Source organism: Corvus kubaryi, unplaced genomic scaffold (genome assembly GCF_017639235.1).
Source record: "Corvus kubaryi isolate FWS band 111438036 unplaced genomic scaffold, C.kubaryi_AGA036_p1.0 split1-131, whole genome shotgun sequence".
In the NCBI taxonomy this organism is placed as follows: domain Eukaryota; kingdom Metazoa; phylum Chordata; class Aves; order Passeriformes; family Corvidae; genus Corvus; species Corvus kubaryi.
The window spans coordinates 13,757,004-13,775,441 of NW_024582073.1; the positions used below are offsets into that span (position 1 = coordinate 13,757,004).

The 18,438-nt window shown below is 37.0% G+C and overlaps 1 protein-coding gene across 2 annotated transcripts; it reads right to left on the reverse strand.

Annotated features, from left to right (window-relative positions):
- Window positions 1-389: 389 nt before the first annotated feature.
- On the reverse strand, window positions 390-18,392 carry ANAPC4 (anaphase promoting complex subunit 4). 2 transcript variants are annotated; one of them, XM_042053267.1, is made up of 28 exons: window positions 18,217-18,392; window positions 17,503-17,608; window positions 16,298-16,430; window positions 15,009-15,083; window positions 14,855-14,881; window positions 14,707-14,751; window positions 13,157-13,241; window positions 12,681-12,791; window positions 12,016-12,099; window positions 11,667-11,753; window positions 10,901-10,965; window positions 10,765-10,807; window positions 10,583-10,659; window positions 10,055-10,155; window positions 9,924-9,975; window positions 9,565-9,620; window positions 8,343-8,389; window positions 7,355-7,411; window positions 7,136-7,192; window positions 6,477-6,570; window positions 5,708-5,805; window positions 5,136-5,197; window positions 5,006-5,044; window positions 4,818-4,919; window positions 3,637-3,714; window positions 2,750-2,920; window positions 1,460-1,583; window positions 390-1,104 (listed from the first exon to the last, which is right to left on the reverse strand). In XM_042053267.1, exons 1-28 carry the CDS (start codon window positions 18,322-18,324, stop codon window positions 889-891), a joined length of 2,400 nt encoding a protein of 799 aa, XP_041909201.1. In that variant the 5' UTR covers window positions 18,325-18,392; the 3' UTR covers window positions 390-888. The 2 variants fall into 2 exon arrangements, with proteins under 2 accessions (XP_041909201.1, XP_041909200.1); XM_042053266.1 differs by lacking the exon at window positions 1,460-1,583 and having other exon boundaries at window positions 988-1,104; window positions 18,217-18,391.
- Between the last annotated feature and the right edge of the window lie 46 nt (window positions 18,393-18,438).

The following is an 18,438-nucleotide window of genomic DNA, read 5'->3' on the forward strand; positions in this document are numbered from 1 at the left end:
ACGATATACAATGCCGAATCAGAATAAAAAAACATACTCTCTGTTGAAATTTTTCATTACAAAAAATTCCACATTGAGAAGACAGGCTTTCAGGAACAAATTCACAGAAACTAGGCAGGCTGAGACATGCAAACATTTGACAGATCATGCACTGTGCACACATACATTGCACTGAGGACTAAAGAATTGCATAGATCAAAATGCTGTGTTACCAAGGACAGATGTTATCCAAGGAGCTTTTAAAACTATGTATTTAATTAACAGTTGCTAAATTTTGTTGTGTAACAAGTCTTACACTGATTTGGAATCTTAAGTTTTAGTTCTACAGGACATTGTCATACCCATTACTAGAACACAAATGTCTGAGAAGCTAAGAATTAGATTCCAAGTTTTGCTGGTTTTATATACAACTTTATTTTAATCTTTACAACAGTATTTGGGACTGAACAGCTTAGCTACAAAAACCTCAGCTGGTATTTCTTCTTCTCCTCACCTATTAAAAATGGCAAATAGAAAAGCTTTCAAAGCTTAAGCTGGTACCAAACCATGTGCCAGACAAAATAGAGTCAATAGAAGTACTCTATAACAGTCTTGGCTGAAAAGCAATACAGAATTCCAACTTGATTCAGCTGCTTGAGGAGGTACAGGATCCATCATCTCAGCAGCCTGAAGTCAGATTACTTTCTAACTAGTTAGACGACCTTTCAAATGTATCACCCCCAATCCCAGGGACTGTATTAATAATGTCCCTGCTTATTATAGCAGCCAGGATGAGTTTGAACTTGCTTTTAATATTTTCTGTTTATTCTTGAACACACAATTTCTTTGTGCCATTAAAAAAAGTATTTACAGTTCGGTCGCGTCCCTTTACTATTATCAAAACCTATTTCAAGGATCCAGACTTGTCTCGTGTTCTTCAGTTTCATCAGGTAGTTCTTCAGCAGATGCATCACACACATTGTCCTGGCCATCTGCGGACTGATTTGATTCATCAGGTTCCCCAGCTGCAATCTGAGTTGTTTCTTCTTCCTCTTCTTCCTCAACTTCCCCGTCATCCTCTACATCCATCTCAAACACCCTGACATGGCGGAGGTTTGAACTTAGCTATAGAGACAGTAAGAAGTTCCTGTTAATGACTAAACAAGTAAAACACCAATAGCATTTTGTCAGCCACTAGCTTTGAAAATAGCCCTTATCTTTGAAATGGAGGTTTCAGGAGAATTAGCAACTTTTTTATTGCTCTACAGGCTGAGAAGTAAAGCAAGCAGATTGATTACCTTCTGTTAAAGTTTTTCCATCCTGTGCTATTCGACAGGTATGACTGTACCCTGACACCCTCATAGCAGATTATGAGAAAATAATCTGTTTGTCATAAAAAAATGGTAACTTTTAGGTTACCACTTTAGTCAGCATATTTTCTTTAATAGCTGACAGGCTTCTTCAGAGATACTGCACTTACCACACAAGAAACTTTTCTAATGCCATTTACAGAAACATACTGAGCTTTCATATTCTCTAGCACTCTCCACTGATTCTCCAAGAAGACAGTACGTGTGGGTATCTCACCGCTTCGCTCATCCAGCCTGCACATGGCAAAGAAAAAAGCACAAAGCTGGTTCAAAAGACATAACTGCAGTTCTAAGAAAAGCCTCCAGATTCTTATGTCTAAATTTCATCATATGCAACAAGCAGCATCATAATGCTGCTACAGATACTGTAGAGCAGGAGATCCAACTGTAGAGACACAGCATATTCCAACTGAGTTAAAAATATCACAGCAGGTGAGAAGGGAGTTGTGAAGTCTGATCTTCCCATGAGAAACAGCTATGGCAGGAGGATGTGGGTGGCTTTCCTTCAAACCTCTCCTCTGCACAAAGAGGAGTTTCCGAACACAGTCCTGGACACAGTGCCTCCCTTTACACAGAAGTTTGGCCTCCTTGACCTTTCAGATATGCATCACTACCCCGCTCACAGGGATTGTATGAAGACACTCCCTACCTATTACAGCAGCCAGGATTAGTTTGAACCTGCTCTTAATATTTTCTGTTCATTCTTCAATGCACAGTATCTTTGTGGCATAAAAAAATTTAATTTACAGTTCAGTATGGCTCTTTATTTTGCAATAAAAATGCATCTTAAGCAAACCACCAGAAAAGAATGAGAGAAAAGTAAAAGCAAGGGAGACACAACTAAAAGATTGGATTCACTGCCTGAACTACACTGGCCTTTTGTGTGTTCACTTTCATCAGATGCTCTCCTCTACCTGTGTCAATGCAAACAGCGGTACCAGTTCTGATGTTTTAAGGTTAAGCTGACAATATTTGTAAGGGTGACTACCAGGGAAAGAAGAAGAAATACCTTTGAATTCTTATTACACAGCAGAGATATATGAGCAGATATGCTGAAAACATCCTAAATTGAAGTATTCTGACCAGCAAAGTTAATCTTCTAAAGAAAGGAAGATTTCTGATTCTACAAGGTGTCTTCAGCTGATCCTTGCATTTCATGACACCCCTGCTACACATGTAGCATCAGTATCAAAAAACCCAAAACCAACCTCCCAAAAACCAGAAAACAAACTATTTAGGAAACTTCTGTCTCCCCCATCCTACTCTCCTGTCACGAAGAGAGTTTGTGTCTTTAAAATATTTATACACACACAAAGTATGAGTAACTGTACACAGTTCTAATATTTGCTTCATTTGCTTTTCAGTTCTACATTTTCAGATATGCTCAAAGTTTTCAATACCTTTCCACAGAATCCCAGATGAATTTCCTATCTTGGTCCTCATCTGTATATACTGAAGATAAAGGCAGCTGAGCCAAGACTCTCTCCTTCCCCTCTTGTTGCACGCTCTCCTTCAGAACTACAGTTACAGTTTCATCATCATAGAAGTGAGCATCCAAACAACTGTAGCATCTATAGGAAAATAATTTAGAAAGAATCAAGTAATGTAAGAGAATGCAGAACTAAAATATTTTAAAGTTGCACAGCCTCATGTTAAAAGGTATTCAGTACTTAACAATGAGCTTTATTGTAAATAATAAAACAGGTCAGTTGTGCAGCTATGACACTGAATGATAGCCATAACCTGGCAGACTCCTGTATCATGCTGGAAAAATTATTCTGAAAAGGGAAAAGAAAGCAAGGCACAAAAAAACTTACTAGCAATCTTCACATTTCAGATCAAACATAAGAAACAGTAAACACAAACACCAAAGAAAACTTAGAAATACAGCTGAAGGTACTGAGGGCAAACCATATCTGGCCTTTCTACATGAAAAGGACAAGTTTAGTCTATCATATGCCTTGTAAGATGGCTATATTCAGGCCTATCAAGTCTTATCTTACTTAAAGAACATCACAGAGATAAACAATACTTGTTTCCAGCCAGCTTTGTCTCTTGCACATGTGTTAAAGCTTCAGTTTTCAACTGGAAAACTAAAATTTACTTGACCTTGAGATGAAGCGCAAAGTAAGATTCTCACGACCCTGCAGCTTCACGCACCTGTGCCATTTCCTTACAACCTGATTCACCCAGGTGAGTTAACTTCAAAGTCAACTTAATGCAAAAAAACCACTAGGAAATATGATCTTTAATTCAGCAATCTGGAAGAAAAATCAAATATACTGACCTGGAGTCTGAGCTCTCATTTATACTGTTGTTCAAGAAGTTTCCAAACTCTACTGCAAGAATCCCATTACTGACAGACCTAGAACAACAGAGTTCATTATCTCAGTGACAAAATCTTTTCCCTTCACAGAGAATCCAAGATCTCTAATGGCAACTGTGGTACAAGATGGTGTAAGCCTATCTAAGCTTAGCACAATACATGGCTACATGCCAAAATTGTGATTGGCAGATGGAACCTTTTAAATTCTTCTGCTCCTCAGAAAAATGGGACTAATGGAGTCAAATGGAAAACTACACCTGGCTTATGGGATACAGTTCTTTGCTGAACTCCTGGCTCAATTGTCCTAGTCTCATGTTCATTATGTTACTCGTTACTCCACAGCAAAAGAGGTTAGATTGTTTTGGGTATCAATGAAGGAGGAACTAGAAGTCACCACAGGGCAGTAATTCTGTCATCAGCAGCTGTCAACTGGAAACACAAAAGATAGTTTCACCATGTGCTTTCCTTAGCAGTAAAATTGCTTTGCAAATTCCCATCCCATCACAGTTCATTGTCTCCTCAAATTAAATGACACAAATTATAAAAATCAGTATTTTACAGAGAGGAGGAGTTTTTGTTGTTTTTAAACCCAGCTCATTTCAGCCATCCCACTGATAGAATGCAGCTTGAACAGCTGTATCAGTATAACCATGCTGTGACAAATCACACAGAGGACACAGAAACTCTGAAGGTACGCAGATCCACACCCCAAAGAGATGTATTCTACTTCATGCACCTGTGAGTGCAGTCCCCATATTTCTAAAAGCATTAAATTACTGACTGCAACTCCTTAATCAAAGAATACTATTTAAAGTAAGACAAAGCAACACTGGAAGTGGGATTCTCTGTAATTCTGCACAAGTAAGTAATTCTGTGAGCAGCAATCTAAATGAGTGTGATTTTTTCCTTATCCTAAAACCATCTTGGGTCTTGAAATTAGATTTTCTGAGTCTAATACAACACAAACTTCTGCTGCAGGTTCCTGCTGCATTTCTTAATGTACTCCTCATTTTCTCTAGTATCCAACAAAGACTGTATTCATGGTGCTCATTCCTTATTTTTACAATTAGATTTGAATTTTAACTGTCTCTGTACAAACGTGGCAAAGCTCACACATCACTTTTTCCCTCTTTTTGTCTTACCTGGAAGTGTCAGTATGTCTCCTCAAAATGTGTATTTTAGAAATAGAATTTTCTAACATGGTGAAGAGAACATAATGTAAATTAGACGTTTTGTCATTCCACCTGCAATGTGGGGGAAGAAATGAAAATTTAGATCAAGTTTTAGTAACTGGTAAACAACAAGGAACAAGGAATAGCAGCATACTTACAGAAATGGTAATTTAAATAACTGAGGTGTGCAATCTTCACTGCAAAGGAAAGACAAAACAGTTTATAAAATGCTACTCATGCATGAGTTTTAGTTGCACATTTCTTTGGTTGCTTATAGTAAAGAAATACCTTTGGGAAATCTTGTAGAGAGACATGCAGGCTGCTTGATGCACTGACTTCCCAATTACATCCTAACAAATACAATAAAAATAAGCCATAAAATACAGGAAATTATTCATAATTATACATGTTTTTAAGATAAAAAAACCCCAACCAACCAACCAACAACCTCTGAGTACATCTGAAAGAAAAATCCACCAATATTTATCTTGGAATAAACGTCCCTAATGCAAACACTATTGTCACTTCATACTCGTTTCATGTTTCTTCATATTAGACTGATGTATTACCAAGTAACACAGTTATCTGGCACACAGCACACACACACACACACACGTAATTAACATTAAAACCAGATCCCAATAATGTGGCAACAGAATATGTTAAACAAAAAAATCCCCCGCTATGCTTTCCCTAAGCAAAGGCTTGACACATCCCAGCAGTGGTGAAATTGGACTATACCCAAGTTGTAGGCACTCAAAGGCAAAGATTAAAGTTTCAGGCCTCGCTAAGGGTGACTGCTACCTTCAGCTGACCACTATCCCTAAAAGAAAGTTATCATTTATAAAAACTGAACTTACTGCTGGCTTTTGTAAACACTGATCAATGATGCCTTCCATTTGCCTTTTGACAAAATGCAGTGATTTCTCAGGATAGTAGGGAAACAGAAGTGGACTTTCTGTAAACAGATAAAGTTAATTTTAAAAATGCTTGTATCTCTATAAAAACATATTACACCATTATAATCACTAAAACTAGATTTTCTGAAGACTATTTTCCAAACAAAAATTCCACCATTTCCCCCCTTTTTATTGAATTAAATAGGCAAAAAAAGGCAACTGTGGTAAATTCTATTACACGACAGCTTATGCTGTCAAGGTTTTACAATCTCTGGTTTCTAAAGTTAAAGTAGAATAATTTTCACCATCTGCTCATTATAGTCTCTTAGTTCTTTTTCACCACTAATTAACAAAATAGACTCAGTGAAAGAGAACAAGCTAGGACACTTCCCCCAGGTATAACCTAAGCGTAACTATTACTTTCTTGAACTGGAATTAAGATATCCTAAAACAGACATCTTCTGGGATTCCTTCCAAGCCAAGACTTCTGAGACTGGTACAGAAAAGATGGGGAACTCCCAATATCCAGGAAATGGTAATTAACTGGGTAAGCAGCTACATAAACCCTCTGCAAAATAACAAGGCCCATTTATTTTATTCTACTAAGATGAAGACCAATGAGTAACACAACAGAAGTAACTCATAAGCATGAAAAAAGATTACTCTTCTATATTTGTTACATTCTACATATAGCTTGCACTCACTTCTTTTTTTAACGAAAGCACCTTACCTTTAAGATGAGTACTATCCTTCAGAAAGTTAAACCACTGGTTTCCCTCTGTATTAGGTGGTGATACGAGGTCATCATCTTCATCTTTCAAGTACTAGAAAAGAAACACAAGTTTTTAAGACTGCAGTTTAAGAATAGGGAACATTAGAATTCACCTTCACTATTGCCCCTAGTAAGTATATTAAACATTTCTTGTTAAATTAACATGCCATAGCCTTGAAACTAAATATTCCACTCCATCCAGAAGCAGTAAGAAAAATCAACAATTGTTTAAGATCACATGGTGATATTTCCCTAAGAAACTGATTTTTAAACCAAGTCTGATCACAAATGTTTTGAAATCCAGTGTTAAATGTCACAAAGACAACAAATATACCAGTTTTACTGAAGCTGGCTTTTACAGTTTTACTACAGCCGCAAAATGTTTTTGTCTTTTCCTAAAAATACAGTATGTGCAAGGTGAAGCTACAAGGCATGGTTTTAAACCTTCATTTTCCTAATACTAAGGGGAAACAATTAGAAGACTCTCTTTCACCATTACTGGTATATGAAACACAGAGCAAATGGGCCAGGGAAGAAAAATGGACACAGCTTTAAAAACTTCTCTATCAAAGGATTTTCTCATTTGTATTTTTTGCATTTATTCCATAGCTCTTTACCTGGCCAACTCTTTCCACATTGAAGTATTTTCCCTTACGATTGTAAAGTTCTGGTGCCTAAAAAAATAATGCAAATAAATCCATTATTTAAACACAAAGTTAACGAGAAGTAGTGAACAAAAAGATGATCATATTATTCTATTCTAACATTTTTCAGACTCAGCTCTTGTCAGCAAAAATACAGTCAAATTATATACTTGGAAAACCAGTATCACTTACCTCATTGAAGTGCTCCGTAAGAAAATCAGCAACAAATGTGATATCTTTTTGAGTCATCTAAAAGGAAAAAAAACCAGTGACAAAAGCAAAGGGTAAGAAATACCTTTCAATGAGCACAGAACACACATTGTATAGGCTGCACAAGCACAGCTTCCTCAGCCTGTGCTCATAGGGCAAATGTTCCAGTGTCCAATCTCCTTGGGAGTGCTCTGCTGAACTCATCAGAGACCATTCTTGTTTGTCTTGTACAGGATGGCCCCAAACTGGAAATGCAACCTGACAAGTGCTAAATACGGACAGTAACTACTTCCCTTGAACTCCTGGCCATGCTCTTATTACTACAGCCCTGGTCACCCCTGCCCACCTTTATCAGGGCACACTGCTGGCTCATGCCCAGCTTGCATCCAGTGATTCCTACATCATCATGGCAGAGCTGACATCTTCCCGGCCACATGGGCTCCAGCTGTGCAGTCACAGGGGGTTAAACCACCCCACAACAGAACCTTGCATTTTGTCCTTGATGAACTGCAGGAGGTCCCTACCTCTCCATTCCTCTGGCCTATCTATTTCTGGAAGGTATCTCTGCCCTGAAGTGAGGGCAGTGTGACGGTGGCTGCAAAGCCAACACAGGTGTTATTATATTATGGTATTATTATATTATTATATATTCCCTCTCCTCTACTGGGGCATTGATAAAGATATTAAAATCTCACTCTGGTTAACTTCGTCACTTAGGGCACATAAAGGGCTGCTATACAGCGGCCTTACATACACAGTGTACTAAATACAGTAGTGTTAACAAGGAAAACAGAAAAAGTAATTCATGCACGACAGCATGTTAGTATGAACGTGCAGGCATCAACTTTCTCAAAAAAATGACACAGACACTATCCTTTAAGTTCCGGAACAAAAAGAAACCTTTAATTCTGCTTTCAAGTTGAGCAGAATATAGAGGATATCACCATTTATCAGAAGATATTACTATTACCTTGTTCAGCTCTGGAAGCACATGGTCTTCTGACATCCTCAACATGGCTGAGGGGAAAAATGATATTCTTATTGCATTAATACTGTTTTCCTAATATTCTTCGTTTTTCATGTCTATGTAATAAGCCACTACTGTTAGAAAAGATTAATTCATCCAAAGCAAAAGAGCCTGGAATGAAGAATTACAAATGGAGACTGAAATTAAGTCTCACTAGACCCACTAGCTTACATTACAAATTTTGAAGAATTTGTATCTTTAATCTTTTCCAACTGCATTCTACCCTGTATGAGACTGAGACAAAATTATTATGGAAAGGGCTCATAAGAATTTGTTCATGTCCATAATAAGAGTACTAAAATGGATATATGTAAAATACATTAAAACTGTCATGCTCAGAATAATGTGTTTTAAGAGAATTGCACAGGAGTAATTTTAAATCAGCAAGGCTTGGATAAAGTTCTCTGTTTAGTTTGAAACCAAACACAGTGAACATAGCATTATGACAGAGAACTCAGACAGTTGTGCTTTCTGCAATTTTCTAAATTAGAACTATTATATTCCTGCTAGTAAGTGCTAACGCTGCATATCTGGGGCTTTTACACTATCTGGTACCACTTAGGTTTTGTAAAGTAGTTTTAAAATGATCAAATAGAAATTATAAACTTGTTCATGAACACTTTATAAAAACAAGCAGCCTAAAATACAGCATTCTGCACTTCCTTTCAACGTTTTCTCTGCAGCTACCCAGACACAACTGAAGGTGGCTACTAAGTGCATCTGGATATTCAGAGACTGTTTCCATCTGTGCAGAACCTTACACATAACTAGGCTGTCACAGAAGAAAACAGCAAGTAACAGAGTAAAAGAGAATCAGGCTATACTTCAAACTAAGTCTAAAAAAAGTCCTTTATTTTTTCTCCAAATCAAGACCAGAAAATTGATCATGAATCAGAAAACAGTTTGGAGCAGCATTACAGGTCAAGTATATACAATATCCACTCTACATACACTAATTTTAATTGAGAACTACCAAATTTATAATCTGTGTTTAATATTATAATTACTCTTGCCTCATCAACTATATCCCTTTACATGTCCAGAAATTTTCTATGATAGAAAAAAAATAGATGGTTATAACTAAGATTGGCCTAATTACTTGCCTGCATTTCAATGCTTACAGGATAAAACAGATACTGGATGATTACTATGTTACCAATCTTACCAACATATAGCCATCGAAAAAATGCCTTGAAGTTTTTCATACTACTGTCGATAACTCTAAACAAGAAACAAGAAAAGAAATTACAAAATCTGAATGTCACAAGCTGCTCCAGGCTTAAGTGCCATCTTTACCACAGAAAGGTCTGCAAGCACTACCGGTTTTTTCAAAATGCCCAGCGCAACATTTCAAGTAAGACTGTTCTTGCGGTGTGAGTCTGACACGCAGTGAGACAAGATGAAAGCTCACCACCAAAAGAGGAGTCTTGCTCCCCCAACCTTCTCTATTCCCAGACACATCCATCTCCTTCAACACAAGACTGAATAGGAATGTTTTTTAAACTCTCCAGACTTTATACTTACTGAAGCAGCTCATTCGCCTTCAGGATGAAAGAACCAACAGCAGTAATAGCCTCTGTAAAAAACGCTAACCATTATTATTAAGCTTTCAAAAGTGAAATCAAAGCAGGTAGGTAGCACACACACTACTGTACCGTCAATTCCAGACGCGTCTAATCCCAGAGACTCATATTTTTGTTTCCATAAAGCCATTCCTTTCAATTCACTCAAGTGGTATAACAGTGCCTCAGAGCCACTAGGAAGGCAGAGTTAAAAAGTGTAATATTTTATTCACCCTCTGGAAAATCAGTACTCTGCTGCTTACTACATTTTTATCATTTAATGCACAAAGTGCAAAGTTTTACAAGGTAGTCTGACATGTACAAGAAGTAAGGTATTGCTTCAGAGAAAAGCAAATGTTGTCCCAATGATTTTAACCACCACATAAAGTTAGCATGAATGTTTTGCACAGATCCTATAAAACACACCAGGCAGCAATTTACAGGTGATGTGTCATGGAGATTGTTCAAAATACATCAATAGTTCTCTACTATGCAAAAGTAAAATAAGACATTTTGCCATGATCACAGTCTCCAAAGCAGCACACCTACATAGAAAGCACCACCAACACAGCATATTATTTGCCATTTAAACTATAATTTCTTGGAAATTCTGTGACTTACCTCTGCAAATGACTTATAACCAACTTCTGTATACTGGAATAGGAAGACTCTATGGACTGACCAAGTTTTTTTAAACCCTGTTAACAAAGAAATACAATCATATAATAATGTTCATTAACATAGAAATGATTAAAAGATATTGGAATAGATTCGTTTAGTATGTTTAAAAAATATTAACATACCTTTACTGTCAGTTGGTTCATTAGTAATGCCTGAAGTTCCAGACTGAAGAAGGTGGGGAAGAGAACCAAATAGGCATTTAATTTGTGTTTCAACATCAAGTGCAAAGGCATGCTCAGATAAAACAACAGTAACTACCTTGCTTTGCCCCATAACAACAGCTGCATAAACTCATCCTGAACAGAAGTGGTTGTATTCTTTTCCTGTCAGTCAAAATGATTGAAATAGATTGGTGAAGAGGTTAAATCCAGGCTACCAAATTATCTCACAAACACTTCAGTTAGAGTATTTCAGAGAACCCACCCATATTCTTGAATGTTGAAATCAGACTACTGATCACTGAAAATTTTCTGATCACTGAGAATTTTTAGTATTTCAAGTTATTTTCAATTGCATTACCCAATAAAAATTGTAAGCAGTTTGCCATCAGCAAGAATCTATTTTAAAAAATAAATTACATTACATTATTCATTAACTTCTGTCCATGGTCAATGAACACAAAATTCAAGCAAATCCAAGAGCATCTTAAATATGGATAATTATATGTGCTCTATTGAACTAGGTTGTAAGTGTTATTACTCAACAATTACAGTAATCAGTTTATCAATGACTTAAGTACAAAGAGCCCAATCTTAAACAGAAAGCAACTGATCAACAGCTGGGCAAGCTGTTGATTTTTTAAAGATTCAGAATAAATAAAGTATCACATGCAATCATGCTTGATTGTACACAGGTACCTTCAGCATCAGAGCACTTGACACAATAGATTTCAGGCTGTCTCCAAACTTAGAGACTTTTCTCTGGAGGCATCATGCTTAAACATTAAGATACACAGTAGACTAACAAGAACAACAGAACTTCTGCAAAAAGTGTTTTTCCAAAAGGATGGTTAATCCTACAGTACCTGTACAAACTTTGTTAGTCGTGAGTCCATCTGCATCAGTATTTCTTCCCATGCTTCACACATGCATGTCAATGACAACTTTATATACTGTAATACAGAAACTGTCATTATTACTATTTCCTTTCTCCCCTTTGACAACACGTTCAAAAACTGGATGTTACGATACAAAAGGAAGATATACTGTAGATCTTAACATAAAAATTATTATCAAATTCCAGGTTGCAGCTCTACATTTACTTAAAACTAACTCAAGCTTCTTACTAGAAAACATTTATTTCTTTTGCATTAGAATGTCAAACCTGCAAGAACCACAAGACTAAAAGGATGGTGTAACACATCACATCTGTACCTGTAACAGAGTTGAAATGTGAGTAAACTTCCGGGCCATTCGAGTCACCTCAGGTAAGTAACTTGATAATAGACTAGTGTCCAACTATAACAAATGAAACAAGCAACAGTTAACATATGATTTGTCTTGTAACAATATATAGATTACAGAAATTAAAAGACAGATTGGAAGGACCAACAGAAAATCTCTCAGTTCTCATTTCCTTAAGGTTGATTTTAAGAGGAAAATACATTTAATTCAAAGAAGCAATAACTATTTTTAATACATCTATAAAAACCCCTAATAAGATTCCACATTTTGGAGTTCTAACAGTAATAGTTTTAAGGATGACTGTTCTGGATAGACAGGATAATTGAAAGCATTGCTGTTATGCCTTTGTGTGCAGAATGAAGAAAATCCGAATCATTGTAACTGTAATTGAATAAATTAATGTTATTCTAAAAGTAGTGTTTTAAAAGAAAGCCTCAGATCACCAGTGTCAGTCTCATCAGTGAAACTGCATGTTAACATCATAAATTCAAAAGCTAAACTGGGGTTAATTTCAGAAAGGCTGGAACTGGTAATTTGTGCTTTCTCTGCAAATAATGGGAAAGCAATAAAGCCACCAGATGTAATTTAAAAAGCAGTTTTACTTTTAAAAAACATTTTAAAATTAGTTTACTTGCCTGAAAATACGTTATCTCTGCTTCGCTGTCTGAAGAACTTTGTATCTCTGTAATAACTGACAGTGATTTCAAATCACTAGACAAACATAGTCCACGACAAGAACCTGCCACCTGAAGGATTCCAGTTTACAAGTTAATAAAACATTTCATTTCCTGTAAGATATATTTACTGCTCTAACACACTGACATATAAAGATGACTGTGTTCAATGACATGTAAAAACAACGTGTAATTGTCAGCTACTGCTAAGGAACAAACCTGCTCTTTTTATTGTGTATTAACATTGAACTTTGAAACAAGATGTTAAATTTCCCAGTTCAATTTCTTTCCATCAATGACCAACAACCTAATCCATCAGTTCCTTTAAAATTCAGCAGTCCACTTTCATTTACGTGTAAGCATATGTATATTTTGACTCAATTCAGCTGCAGTTGGGTATATTATGAAGAAAAAATATGGAAAGGAACTAAACGTACCCCAGTTACTGTAGCAATCTTGAACATTCCATAAGCATAAATCTCAATAAATCCTGAGCTGCCACCAAGGACAAGAGCATTAAGTCTATAAAAATAGAAGAATGTGTTAATAAGCATACTGAAAGAAATTTGAATGCACAGATATCCTTCTTAATACTTAAATTCCATCCCTTTAATAATGTTCCTCTAAAGAATCACTGCACAAAAAGAAATACTGTGCTACCTTCCATGATCCAAGAAATTTAAAAGCGAACAAACAAATTAGCTTGGACTTTATTGATAAAACCGGCCTCTAACATTTACATTAAGAGTATCAATTACTACATTAACTGAGAGAATAGGGAAAAAATAGCACAGTTTAGTCACAGAGTTCTTTTTCACTCAAAGTAACAAGTTTCTAGCAACAGTCCCCTTATAGGCTGCAAGCATTCTTACAACCTACTTTGAGTTTATCCTGACTATATGCAGAGGAAGTTTGTCACAGTCACTCAGTGGCACTCCTCAGCAAAACCTCAAAGGCAATAACAGCCACAGAAGTAACAGCATCAGAAACCCAGTTCAAAGAATAGAGTCTGGGACAGACAGGTCTGCATTTTGCTCACTTATTAACACTAATGTGCTACACTGGTTTGGGAAAACGCCTACAAATACTAGAAAATTAACTGCAACTTCTGCCTGTTACATACCTAAATAAATATTCATTGAAGCAGAATGTTTCTGTTAAAGCCAACGCAGAACTTAGCAAAACAATATCTTAAAAACTTTTGGTTTGATTGAGCAGATGAAGGGAGCAGAAAATTCACAAAGCTCCTACACCACAGACAGCTCACTCTCTCTCAAGCAAGGAAATCCTATTGTAAGAAGACCTATCAAGTTTTAAGAAGGAGAAACTGGTGATAGAGATGCAAATTTGAATTAAGGAGGTTCTCAGTGGTGAGACAGTAAGGAACAGTGAAATGGAAAAAACAAGGCACAGACATTAAGTGCCCTCCTCAAAAAAGCAGCACAAGGCACTGCACAAAGCCAGTCTCAGTCTGCTAAATTACACTTCCACCAGCTGCTCTTCATATGTTTCCTAATAACAGATGTTTATTTTAAAGTAACATGAATACAGCTAGTTTCAGAGCTACTTTTAAGTTTAGATTTGTCACACTCATACAAACCCCCAGGAATTCTCTGTATAGAACAAGCATCCACAAATGTCTCCAAGACCATCTTAACTAACACATAAATCAACCTTCAAATGCACTGCAAGAAATCTTCTAAGAAAAAGAAGATATGACATCAACAGCAGTTGCTCATGAAGTGCCTAAAGTGCCTTATAAACCCTCTATACTGAGGGGAAAAGGTGTAAACTGATGGAAACTTTAATACATGCTTTGAACTTTATCTTTGTACATAAAAAAAAGACATTCCATGTAATTTCTCTGAGACTTTAAGAACAATTATGAATAACTTAAAAGTAAACTCGCTTATCCATTATTTTATACTTTTAGAAAAGCATCCAAACAAAAAACCTCAACCAACAGCAACCCACAGACAGAATTTACCTGACATCACCCAGAAGCTTCATAATCTCATCTGACTTTTCTTCACTGAAAATACAAAACATGTGATTAGGGCTTATGTAGCCTGTCTCAATACCAGAAAACAAAATAAAACAAAAAAATAGAGAGTTACAATATGACAATTTCTTACCTGAAAATTTTTGCAGTGGTACTGTAACTGAAAACAAAATAATTACTCTCAGTTACAATGATCAGACATCTGTAGGGCATTAAAGACAAATAACCAAAATAATGACAACAAATGAAAAATGGTATCTTCTCAAGCTGACTAGTATAACACTTACTTTTTTGGTAGTGCTGGTAATTTAGGCAAAAGGAGGTTTGATTCATCCTCAGCATTGTAAAAGGAAGTGAGAAGACTGAAAAAGAAGTAATACTGTCTTTAGTACCCAAGCTGTAAAAATGAGGAGAGACTTTCTTTTTAATTCCAAAGTTAGAGCATATATTCAATATATTATGTAAATGGGAATTAGAAATATCAGAGGATAGTCCTTTATGGGACCTTTAATAATTTATCAAGTGATCAAATTAATAAAAGAACTGAAAATCTTTTATTTCCAGTGAATAAAGTTTGTATCTGCTGGCTCAGACATTTGTCACCAAATCCTTCATTACCTGTAATGCAGTTCTGGTCAGAGGCTTTCTGTTTAAACTCTTTCCAAACCTGCAGTACAACTTACCCACACCTCAGAACAGCTAAAGACACATTGCAGTGAGAGGAAGATCAAAGAACAACACCTAATGTCACATCTTAGATATGTCAGAAGGATGAGATTCCCAGTAAGAAGCTAAGCCTATCCCCACCAGGAGAAGAATGTTAGTGATTTAAGACAGTTATTTTCTTGCTATTTTAAGACTGATGCTTACTGGAGGTGAGGGGGGAAATCCTCAAGTCGGGAGCTTACACCACCTGCCTCCTTTAAATGAATGTTTTATTTAATTATGTTGTTGCACTGCCATAAGGTGCATATCAGAGGTTTCTTTAAGACAACAGAAACAGGGACCATGATGTCCTCCAGCTCACAAGTGCTGCTGAGAATTGTTCAAACACACAGAGTTCATGGTCACTAGGGATAATCTGACTTCCTGAATAACAGAATTGCCAATGGAATTGGATGTAGCACCAAAGACACAACACGAAAGATGTGAACGCCAAAATAAAGATCTTGAAAATGCAGAAGAAAGGTTTAAATATAACACTTATTCTGATTAACAAAATAGATGAACATAACATTATTATAATTAGTTTAATAAATTGATTGGTGTTGAAGCAAACTGGATCAGAAGACAGGCTGTACATGCTTACACTAGTCTAAGCAGCTCTTAAGAGGGAGAAGCACAAGATCATGCTGAAATCTGATGTATAACCTAAAGAACAAGACTAAGGTACCAGCACTCAAAATAACCATATGAAAAGTGTCTATTCTAAAAAAAGGAAAATTTTAGCCAAGTGGCAAAAAACCCCACAGCTATGGAATATTGTATTATTTTATGTGACTGCTTGTAACATTCCAAGTATAAACTATCAGTAAGGTGGCACTACATAGCCTGTGATTTACTCCGTCAGACTCACCTGCTCTCCTCAGTTACTTCCATCCAATGCATGTATGTAATAGATAAGTCCACAGAGAAGGAGTGCAAGCTTTCAGGTTTTTCTACATCACACAGAATAATCCGCTTGGTATCAGCAAGGCCAAAAGCCAAAACTAGAGAAAGACAAGTGAAATGTATAAATAACCAAGGTGCAAAACTGTACTTTACACTGACCTAGAAAACAATGTGCCTTCAAAGCCAACTACTGGACACTTTTCTTTGTCTGTTTACAGTCCTTCCAAACTCTCATTTGAAATCTACTTACTGTAGTGAAAGTCTGAACTCCTGTCATGTTTTAGGTGATAAATTTAAGGCAAAGGCCTGATTTCACAAGTATTTACTTACACGTTGAACTGAACACGCTTCTAACACTTCTAACAATAGTTCTGATAAAGTAGAGGTTTCCAATTTTGTAAACTTGAGTACAATATTGTATATAAAGACTTTCCACCAGAAAGGTTTGGGTTTTATTGCAACAGAACACAAATTAGGAGTTGCTGAGCAACTTCTGCATCACTTTCTTCCTTTCTTCATCCATAATAGCAAACAGCAGGCAGAGGCTTCTGTACTTACTTCCTTGTAATCACAGGTAATCAGCTTAAAAAGAAGTTTCTTAAACTCTTCAGATGATATCATAAAACAATATAGGTAATTTTTATCCACATGTCATGGAAGATTATTCCCATTCTCCCACCTCCAGTAAATTAAAAATTAACTGATTTCTGGCATAAGTTTATTAAGCTACTAAATTCAACATTATTTCTGTTAATAAGGAAAAGACTTTTTTTTTCTTCTCTGGTCTATAACTAGAGCAATTTTAGTCTATGATATTTCACCCATGATAAGCAAGCTAAATTCTTCAATCAATCCTGATTAGACAGCTTCTTCCTCTCCCGATAAACTTTGTAGTTCATACAAAATATCCTGCTTAGTTAGGAGGCTGAAATTTTGCTATAACCGGAAAAGCAGCACTTGGGATAAAAACCTGGCTTACAAATCTTTCTTGCAATTGCATTCAATGGTGTTAATTTCTCTATTACTGTGAATGAACCTATATAAAATTAAGCTGCCCTTCTCTTCAAACACACTTTACTTGAAAATTTCCTTCACAGATGAGAGGTATCATCATTCATGATTTCCCATGGGACTTTATTGCACCATATCACCTCATATACTTGACATTACTTTTGCCATCTGGTCTCCAAGCAAGAGCAGTCACTTCTTTTCCTGTATTTTCATTTGGAGGCAAACTCCACACTCGTTGGAAGTTTGCAAGCCGATGAAGTAAAACCTACAAAGCAAATGCATTAAAGGCAAACTTAAACCACATTCTTGCACTAATAAAAGTGTGTAAATCAGTCCAAGATGCACGGAGTTTTTTACCAGTTTTAAACGCCTGTGTCTTAAACACCACCTACTCCTCTAGCAGATGATTCACTCCTATATTCTTTTAGAAGGCAGCATACAGTTTACAGCAATACAGAGAAATAAGCTGAACCTTGCATAAGAATACCAGCGCCTAATCAACAGGGGTTACCCATCACCTCTCCAGTAGACACCCCGAAAGCACAAGTCTTGTCTTCATGTATGATCACATACTGCAGTTCCGGGGGAAAAAGTACTCAAAAGTAGATTTAATTTAAATAGGAACTTTCATGCACTTTAAAATCCCACAAACACAAGCAACGAGAGCATCAAACGTGAATTTGCTCGGAAATTAGAATGCAAAAGGTGAAGGGACAGTAAGCATTAAGAAGCTTGATTCTAAAAAATTGCTATTCCTAAATGCTTGGCCAGGCGTACAAGAAACATGCCCCAAGTAACAGCAAAGGCATCTCGGCCTGCAGGGAGAGGCAGCGCCCGTCCCTCCCGTGCTCCTTCCCCGGCCCCCGCACTCACCTCCCCCGCTCTGTTGGCCAGGGCGATGAGGTCCCTTTTGGGGGACCAGGACATGAACACGACCTCCTGTGGCAGCTGCTTCTCGCCCACCTGCCTGAAGGCGGGCATGGCTGCGGGGCTCCGCCGCGACCCGCCGGGCCTCTGCTCCCGCTTCCGGGGGCGGTGCTTCCCGCCGCGGGGCGGAGCGGGGCGGAGCGGGGCGGAGCGGGGCGGGGCGGGGCG

What these genes read in the sequence shown, in the direction of transcription:
- ANAPC4 (XM_042053267.1), bottom strand. Translation starts at nt 18,324, where the DNA reads ATGCCCGCCTTCAGGCAGGTGGGCGAGAAGCAGCTGCCACAGGAGGTC. An exon ending in TTGTTATGGGGCAAAGCAAG is followed by an intron (nt 10,808 to 10,900) that starts GTAGTTACTGTT and finishes CACCTTCTTCAG; the next exon opens with TCTGGAACTTCAGGCATTAC. An exon ending in AAGGCGAATGAGCTGCTTCA is followed by an intron (nt 9,621 to 9,923) that starts GTAAGTATAAAG and finishes TTTCTTGTTTAG; the next exon opens with AGTTATCGACAGTAGTATGA.